At 42.6% G+C, this 10,244-nt stretch overlaps 1 protein-coding gene across 1 annotated transcript in view; it reads left to right on the top strand.

Moving 5' to 3' along the window:
- Nucleotides 1-418: 418 nt before the first annotated feature.
- Nucleotides 419-10,244, top strand: part of T265_01196 (hypothetical protein) — a gene marked incomplete at both ends in the record, with an annotated part of 46,685 nt that continues 36,859 nt past the window's right edge. The window contains one exon of the mRNA XM_009165157.1: nt 419-459. Coding sequence (XP_009163421.1) covers nt 419-459 — 41 coding nt within the window. The remainder of the gene's footprint in view (nt 460-10,244) is intronic.

Genomic DNA, 10,244 nt, shown 5'->3' with positions numbered 1-10,244 from the left:
ACCAACCTGTGACGCCTTGTAACGAACAGTGCACTTCCTATCCAAAGAATGAAATGCTCGTTAAAAAATTCCTCCACGCTGAGTATCACATGAACCGCCGATACCGTCCTTTTGGACAAGTGGGGTACCAGAACTTACCTTGATACCCTCAAAAACGCGAGCTGGACGTTTACGTCTGCTGGGTCACTTCCGTTTGAAAGCCGTATGTGTGACAGCAACGCGCTTTCATCACCTGAGTCCGTTGAATCCGGTCAACCTTCTCGATCACACTACCTAGCCATCTGCAGTTACATCCGGCAATAGTGTTCAACAGCCAGCTGCCAGCAGCGAACACATGTTTTAACTGCTAGGGTACATTGCTCTGCGAAAAGTGAACAAGTATTTTAAACTATCAAGCTGGATGTTCAGTCGATGGACAATGAACAAGGGGGAAATGAAGGATAAGAGCAAGAAACCAAGGTAAGTAAATGGATGGCTTTACAAGCATTTATTTTTGTTGCCTAATCACCTTTGGGTTAGTTTAGCAAAAGCGGCTGCCACATTTTCGGGAGATCTGAGTTATTTTCGTACGGTAGTTACAACCGCTAAACTTGTCATCATGAATGCACTGTGATTTGCTCCTTTTCTTCCAAGTTTAGACCCTATATAGAAAGTGCTGTAGCATGATCAACACTGTCAGTTCTGGTGACACCAATGAGGCAAACGTGTGTCTTACATTTATTGTAACTTTAAAAAACCGTTTTGCATTGTAACACGATGAGAACCCAGAAGCTGACACTATAGGTCTGCCACCGTTTGCGAACAACACGGACACTTGAATATTGATCACACTCTGCCGGTTAGTGTCCAAACTACTTTTACCGATTTATAAACGTTATAATCTTTTTTCTATATTGAGAATATCCGAAATGTTTCGGTCTCATTGCAAGCAAATTCATGTAACGTTCATCTGTGAGAAAACAAAAAAGTATGACAAGCCGCAAGAGTCATTCAAAGGACTTAGAGTCTATTCTGCATTATAACTGTTGCTGGCCGTTGGAGACCGACCGTCCATGAGAACTGATTTTGCTCTCAATAGATACTGTGAGGGTTCCTGACAATACACTTTTTGCACAAATCGAACACCATCAAAACCAAAGGGAAAGTCGGACCCAAGTGAGGAAAACAAATTCATTCACAAAATCCATTACAAGGATTATACCGAACGCCACGTGAGCAAAGTGAAAGAGATTTATCAATCGGAATCAACGAGTATAAACGTGCTACTAGAAGCAAGAGCAACTTTCGCTCGTCTCCGTACACAAATGGCAGACGATACACAAATTCGATTGGAACAATTTCAGCATGTTGGGTCAAGCAAGGACAAAGAAGAAAGCGAATTTAAGCGAGTCTGTCAGTCCATCGATAAGGCGATAAAAGAGCACAAACAGGTTGGCCTTTTCTGCCAACACAAACATCTGAGACGTACAAGGAATCAAAGAAGAAATCAACAGGTTCAAAATAAAAGGACGAGTTAGTTAGACTGGAAAGTTATAACTTCAGACCATGGAGAAAACAATGAAAGCCGAAAAGAACAAAAAGGTAAATAAGCTGGAACTGGAGAGAGGGAAGTTGTGTGTGAGAGAACAGACTGCAAGTTGTGAACAGGCCCATGGGAATAAGAAAGCAGCAACCACCAAGAATGGGAGGCCAACAATCAACCAAACACATAACAAGAAAGCGGATCACGACGCACCACCAACCGTAAACGGACCTATCAAAACGTGGGGCTGATGAGAAAAAATCACGGTAACTCATGGATCAAATGAACAGAATATATCCAAAGCAGATAAAGAGAGGACCATTCAGGTCACGAATAAGCTAGTTTTTGAACAGACGCTCAAGTAAATGTCGCAAGGTGCTCATTGAAACTACATAAACTCAAGCATCAGGAGTGAAATTATCCGTCTAAACTCAAAAAGTGACGAAACTTCAGCATGTAAGGTCAGCCGCCACGTGATCAACAATCAACTTCGCCTACCTGATGAACCACAAGGAGGGCCATGCCCGTAAATTGTTGTCCAAGAGTTTTCAGTGATCTTATTATTATTGATCCACCAAGACAATTTTCTGCGATAAATCAAACCAAACATTGTATATCAAATTCAATTGAACAACATCACAATGGCAAACTCAACCAAATCTCTTGTTCAACTCCAATGTAATCTTCAATTGAGTGGAATTTGGGAATAATTGAGGTTGTTAAATTTGATGAAACAGATTATCTCATCCTTGTTTGAAATGATTGCGAGTTTGTCCAGAATCCAATTACCGTGAATGCCCTTTTATTTCCAAATGCAGCAGAACCAGATGTAGCGCACATTCACGGACATTTTGCCGAAATGGCATCAGCCTGATATGATTGTCGAAAAGTTACTTCGGTATGGCTTTCGTTCTTCTGACATTCCCAAATTCTTCGAATTTTCCAATGTATCTACACTAATCTCGCTCGATCATTTTCTCCTGCGATTTTGTCACCTCGCTGGTAAATTTCTGGGTGAACTACTCGCTCACAACATGTATTAGTGGAGAGGGGCGCCAACTTGACTGTCTTGTACGTCAAATGAGGTGAGTTCAAATCTTACCAAGATGGGGAATATGCACTGTAGATTGACTCCAGTGAGAATGAACTTGACTCGAATGATCCCGCCAAGACAGGACTAGCCGCAGGGAGCGGTGATGTTTGTGAAGCACTGAACCTTTTTCTTTCAAACCACGCGTACCTGTTTGTAGCTTCCGGGGTAATGCTATGAGCTGCCACAGTGTAGGTGGTTTCTACGCTAGGACCAATCAAAATGGGCAAACTTCTCTTGTTACTCACTTCAGCTTAAGTAGCGCGAAATGATCCGTAAATTCTGCACACTTTCCCCAAGGGCCGGCAGATGGTAGGTTTTGCACTCTGCGTTTTGACCGTAACTAAACTACTGCCTGATGCGCAACGGGAGCAGGTAATTTAAGATAAGCTCAATACACATTAAAGATGGGTACGATAAACTACCTTTCTTGTAATTAGATTGTTTCCGAGCGATGAAGGCCTAAGACCTTGCAGTCCATGTTGCATGCATCTGTTCATGCTATAGTCGTTCCCTGGATTCTCAAGTTTCAAAATGACCAAATACATCTTCGTCCATTACCAAATCTGATCCAACATCCTGATACCTTTTTGCGCGCAAGTTAGTTTTAGACTTGCACCATTGCTCTATTGCATTGCTCTATTAGATAAATCTACCAAAGAGAAAACCGTAAGAAACTCAAAGAAACACTGAAAACTACTGCCCCACAGCCAATTGGTTTCGTTAGTAGGTCCAACGATATCCAAAAAGGATCATTGTTTTTTCTTGTTTTCAAACTAACAAAAGAATGTAGTGGGCTTTCCTTCGGTTTGCTGAATGCACACACAGATCACTACGATGGTCAAAGCCCCCTTTAAAAATGACTTGATTGTCTTTGTTGTACTACGGAGAAAGTAATATGGAAGGCGCACGCACTACCACTGACTTCACCTCGAGGGACAAGAGTCTTGAGTAACTCAGTCGAATATGATGAAGATAAGGGATACGGGACCAGCGCTTGGAAAATTCCCACCGTGGAATGCATGGACACCTAGGGACGAAAAGTGGAAGAAATTAAGCATCAGTTTAAAAGTCAGTCAAACATCCGACTGTTTGTTAGGGATCACCTGTTTTGCAGAGGTGCCTGTGAAATGTTACGAAGATAAGAACTGCCACCGCTGTTTTTTCTAACCCCAATAAATGTACTCAGCGCTTTCCAGTAATATGGCTGGTTTCTTGGCCTTCATGTTCACGAACACTGTCTTCAGAAAACTGTCACATCTCAGACTAAGGTCGCTATTTATTTTACACGGGACAGTCACATTGATTTTTCTCTCCTGCACACACACGGAGTTCGCCGTTGGTTCAACCCGTTGGTCAGTGGTCGAAGGGAGCAATATGATTTACGGGACAGTCACATTAATTTTCTCTCCTGCACACACGCGGAGTTCGTCGTTGGTGGTCAGTGGTCGAAGGGAGCAATATGATTGGCTGCGAATTCAACGAAAACCTCCGAATGTGCAAAAGCATGCCTCCACTTCTAATTCGAAGGAAATACCGCTGAGTAGACTGTCACCGAAACGCATTCTGCAAAGAAAGCTAATGGATGATATCCCACTCCATAAATCAACAAGCCATGATCCGAAAGCAGCTGACCGAAGTCCACTTAACTTTTTTGTAGTTCGGTGAAGGGAAAGTGTACTAATTAATTCCTCGAACCATTGGAGCACCAAATAGGAAAAGTAGGGAGTGTTTGTCGTTTCAATACTTGTCTGGTGCCATTAAACGTCACGGACGAAGGTGTCTGCGTGACCAAAAATATTTTGAATTACCTCGAAAAACTGCATCTTTATTCTCTCTGCTTGTTTATTTTGACGAGTTAGGTAAGTCGGATTCATCGATTCTCATACTCCTCATGAATTCGCAATCTTCGGTGTTGGTATATCAGCTGTTTACGGCTTTGATCCGCTTGTCCTACTGTTAATCAACCGGATAATCAGCTTCACTTACCAAGGAGACTAACTAAAATTACCACTGTAAAACAGAAATATATTTTTCGCCAGTCTTTCCAACGATTGACCCCACTTCACCGATTATTGGACAAATTTACACCGGCTTTGTGGATGAGTTTATCAGTCTTTGGCTGGTCTTATCTAACAGTATGCATTCACTGACGCACAGATGTTCCAGGGAGGTTTTTACAGGATCCCACTTTGCGAGGGACTGGATGACTCCCCGGAATACTGAACTGCATTGTACCTTCAGGTGATAGACGCTAACTAGTCAACAGCACCAGCCAACTAGATTCACCATGTTGGAACCGATATAAGCGCAGAATCACACATTTACTTCCTGGTTACGTTAGTCACCTGCGCGCATGCCTCAGTCGTAAGAAGACAATTACATCACATATGCAATTACTGCGTGAGCCTATTTTACGAACCACAAACGAACCTCAAGCAGACTTGCAATTCAGAGTCTGCCTTTATAATTTTTTGTCCAAATAGGAGCATTTTTTTATCAAAATGCCTCCCAACGTTCTCACTCTTAGACACGAAAATCAAGCGTACTATCACAACCATGGAATTCGCGACCAGGCGTTGTTCTCGTTTATGTTTGTGTTTTCATCGGAAGCTTTTCGACACACCAACTTGGTTTTCTACAAAGCCAAAAGATAAACACCCGGTGATGCACTCGATTGACTGTAGGTCAACAAGGCTGCATGAGTATCTGACAATTAATTTGTTTGGAGTACACATTGTAACCCGATATTAGCACCAAAGTTGAGTGGAGCACAGTGGTCAGATAGCAGATTAAGTTGATGACCATTAGACGCACAATGCTCTCAGGTGCGAAACCCTTGCGAGTGAAATAAACTTTCTGCGCCCAAATGTTGCATTTTGTTGCGTATCTGCTCACACCGAAAATTATCCTAATCTGCTTTCATATTTTCGCAGCTCACCGAATTTCTTTGTCCACTGAGGCAATCATACCTCTGGCGGAAAAGTCTGGTGGAATAATTTCCAAGCATCGCTGAGAATGCAGGATGTCCAAATGGGGCTCAAAAGTTCGGACTCACAGTGTGAACTCAATTACCTGTCTGTTTTGGTCCATTAGGAACACGTCGTATCTTTCGAAAATTCAATTCCATTGTGCGAATACTGAGCGCCGTAGTTTGGTTGTCAGCTCGCGCTGACTCCTTTGATATCTAACTTAGCGGGAAAGTTTAGTTTAACTGATGAGTGCTTTGTTTATTATTAATGTCAAGCCTTCATAATGGTAACTGAGACCAACCATTCCGTTGATTTCCACATTAACGAAAAAGTTTGACCAGTGGTGAACAGTGAGTGAACATGAGCATAAACACAAGGTTGCATGGTTTCAGAGAGGTTTGGTAAACAGTCGGTGGATTTACTGCTGGGCAACGTTTCGCTTGTGACACAAGAGCTTCCTCAGCCCATGTGAGTAAGTAAGCAGGTTGATTGGGTTTTAAGGCAGTCAGGGAACTAATCCGTGAGATTCCTTATGCTCACCGATTCTAGTGTGCAATTCCCTGGCTGTCTGACCTATATAAACCTTCGCACAGTCGTCGCATTTTATTTTGTATACACAGTTCCTTGTCCTATCAGCCGCAAGGCGATATTTCGAATGCACCAACATCAAGCGTAAAGTATTTCCCTTCTGGAATGCTACTTTAATATTAGGCGTATTCAGTACCCTTCCGATGTCCCTGTTTTGCATGGGATGACCGCTGTTTCGATTCACTCCTTGTTGGGCCTTGGTGCTGGCACCAACACCCGTCTTAGTTGCGCCTTAATTAAACCCACTGGGTATCCGCTATCTTGAAGTCGCTTTTTTACCTCAAGTTGTGCTGCTCTCCGGTCGACCTCCTGTGCACATTGCTCTTACTCTCTTAAACATCGCTGAAACTATGCTAGCATATACTGCTTTTGGATATGCTGAGGAGTGGTTTAAGACCGCACCACTATCTGTTGATTTCCGGTAAACAGCGGTTTTCTGTTTCCAACCACTCTTGTGCGTCATGCAGTCAAGGAAAGCTACTGTACCCGATGTGGACTCTAGCTCCATGCTAAACTTAATGTGAGGGTTCAAAGTGCTCAGATATTGAAATAATTCGTTCACCCTATCCCGCTTTATCACAACGAACGTGTCATCTACGTAATGCAAGGAAACCCTTGGCGGACACTTGAATCCGTTTAACGTTTTCTGTTCAAAGGCTTCCATGTACATGTTGGTCAAAATTGATGATCCCATCTCTAAACCTTGTTCTTGGAAGCATATAACTGAGTCGAAAACAAAATGACTTAGGTTTAGGCATACCTTTACGCCTTCAACTATCTCGTCTACGGAGAGTTGCGTTCGTTCTTGCAGCGTTGTGTGCCAGTAAAAGCCTTCTCGCTACTTCCACAACGTCCGCTTTAGGGACATTGTATACACCAAGTTGACAGAAGTTCGTCTAGCTCTAACTGAAACCCAGCTACTTTTCTAGCAGTCATACGAAACTTGGATGTATGTGGGTGACTTGCCGGCAAGTGGTTTAAGGATACCTGCTAGAAATCTGGCCAGCTCATGTGGTGGTGACCCCATGCCATCCACCATTGGTCGTATGGGGACACCTTCCTTATGAATTTTCGGTAACCCGTAAAGTCGTCGTTGGATTGCACATTTAGGGTACAATCGATACCTCTTGCCTTGCCCCAGATAGTTCATCCCTGATCTTAGATACCTCCCAACTTCAACCTTAATTTTATTCATTATTGACGTAATCGTTCCGTTACTGATATGTCGGTAAGGTCTATCAGCTATGTGCTGTCTAACTTTCTGCAGGTAGCCACTCTTATTCATGACGACCGTGGCCTTATTTTTATTTGCCTTTGTAATTACTACACTGTACTATACTACATATAGTATGTATGGTATATATATGAAGTACAGTACATACAGCACATAGTATATAGTATACTATACAGTATGCTATACTGCCTACTTGCATTATTGTGTTTAAGGCTCTTTGCTCTGCTGGTTCAATGTTTAGAACCCCTGATTGCCGGGACCTCAGGATTGTGACTAATTGTACACGTAATTTCTCCGCTTCCATTAAAGGAAGCGTCTAAAACACAGACTCACCAGAAGGAATGATCTCTTCTGCCCTTATAACTACTTGCTAACTGCGAAATTCAATGCATCCTCTAACAGGTAGAGTTCTTCGTCACCTAAGGGTCTACTTGATAAATTGACTACGCTGCAACAGCTAGCAGATGCCTTACTCTTCTCCACTGTGTTAATATAACAGCGAGTCGTGGAAAGCAGTTTCTTGAAATTACGAATTTGTTTTTCTTTGCTACGTTTACCTTGAGCTGATTTCAACTCCTTCGCTTTGGCGTTTAGTGGCCTGAATTTAGTAGGCGAGAGTGCGGACTGAAGAACATGACTGAGACGACATGCACGGTGGCGGATATCAGTTAAACGTTGGGTGGCTAAATGGATCCTCTGTTTGAGGAATGACTTGGCCGCTGAGGGAGCATTTTGGACAGAAGCGGAGGACGCATCTGGTGGCTTGACAACCAGAGATTTGGGAATCATGTTATACTTTATGCATCTAATTTTGAAAACGCGATGGTTCTCCCAGTTTGCCTCCGATCTAGCCAATCGAACATATCCACCTGACGGTTTCCGAACACAAGCACCTTGAGTAACTCAACGAAACATCACAATTCTAAAGAATAGCAGTCTTCATTTCAGAATTTGAGGAAGATATCTGCGAAGGTTCATTTTGTTCGTACGAATTCCAAACGATAGGGTCTAAATTCCCATTCAGTAATGAAACAAGAACCATTAAACTCACAATGTACCATAGTTGACGCTGATTGATTCGTGATGATTTAGTTTTAAGGACATCCGTCCTAAATTCACTACTGATCGGCACTAGCTCTTACAGAATTTATCCAGAATTATAGGACCTCACGGGAACAGATTTAGCTGAGGCATATGTCAAGATGTTCATTTGATCGGTAACTGTGTAGAATTCTGCCTTACGAGGGCGATGGGCCTCAACTAGCACAGTTAGTACCGCTCTCCTGCGGGTGCCTTAGCTTCAAGAGGAATCCTCTGAACTTCATCACTGTAGTTTGCTACCCATGACAGAAACCAGTGAACAGTACATAACAGCAACAGGAACTAATTTCTCGATCCTGAAGACAATACTCGCGTATTTGATGTTCAAATGAGGTAGTTGTCAGCTGAAAAGTTGAAAAATATAACATTACAGTCCAAAAAGCAAGAAGCGGTTGAAGGATTGCTGGTGAAATGGCTAAAACAAAAAAATGAACATGAGATTGCTAATACGGCTAACAACATCATGGAGTTGCTTCAGAACAACAAATCGGTTCATCCTGCAAACCTTTTTGAATGTCTCCCTTAAACTTTTCAGTAGGGTTACAAGCGTGCTGTACGAACACATCTGAATAAGTTGCGTGATTTTTGACCCAATGGTTCGGCAATTTCAACTAGATATCTTCAGACGCGGAATATTAAAAAAGCAGACTAATGGAACCCATCCAGCTAGCCTGAATATACAAATCGTCAGCTCTCTACGCACTAAGCTGGTCCACCAAGTTATTATTTGGTCCTCTGGATAGTGATAACGCTTAGGGAAATTTGTACATCACCGTCTGTGTGCTGTCAACCGTCGTATTCACATGGCAGATCAGTAAAGGTCCTTAATTCGACTGATATGCGAATATATACGCGACAAATTGGTTACCGAACGTAAGAATCGCTCGACACAAAAGACACCACCGAATGTGTCCCATCCTTAAACATTAGAAAAAAGTATTAGGGAAAAAACTCGTCCGCAGCTGCGTGTGAATGTGGTCTATTCCCTGGTGACTTTTCGAGTGTTTTCTTGTCAACAGTCTGGAAAGCCGTTGGACTTCACCGGTCAAATGAGAGGCCATTTGTTTTCGAACGTCGTCGATGTTTCTTCAGAGTGCTGAGAAGTTTTTGGCAAGCTGCACTGTAGTTCCGAAGCTTCTGGTGACAAATAATGATCTGGTTATATGATCCGTGATTTTGCCCACTTTTTGGATTCTCAAATAAATAGACCACATTCACACGCAGATGCGGACGAGTTTTTTCAATCCCGGTATAAGAGGCGGGCAAGAAAATTCACTTGATAACTTTCATTTTGACAGTCCCATGAGCCCATTTGTGAAACCGTTTCTGTGTTTGATGCCATAAATGGCGTCGCCTAGGATGACGGCCACCCGACAACTAGACATTCATACAAGATCTTTAAGGTAATTTCGCGAAGTAACAACTGTTTACATTCACTCAATATTTCCATAAACCGTTCGTTTTGAACATTTCAACTAACCACATGCGGCAGAGTGTTATACGCAGTTTTCTCAACAATCGCCTATGCAGAAGTAGTAACACGCTGAAAGGATTGGTGAAGAATTGTTGGATCTTGCTGCGGGTAAAACTGCTGCATTGATTGCCCCTTCCGTGCTGATATTTTGATAAGGCGATTAATAGCATGGAATTGAATTCGTTTACATTGTATGACAAATAGAATCTTGGCGGTGCGGCACTGCTATTCTCCTTTTCAAGGCAGAGATAAGAGCTACCGCT

The sequence above is a fragment of the Opisthorchis viverrini genome, assembly GCF_000715545.1.
Source record: "Opisthorchis viverrini unplaced genomic scaffold opera_v5_12, whole genome shotgun sequence".
Lineage (NCBI taxonomy): Eukaryota > Metazoa > Platyhelminthes > Trematoda > Opisthorchiida > Opisthorchiidae > Opisthorchis > Opisthorchis viverrini.
The sequence above is the reverse complement of the archived record's forward strand: the minus strand, read 5'-3'. Positions and strand labels throughout refer to the sequence as shown.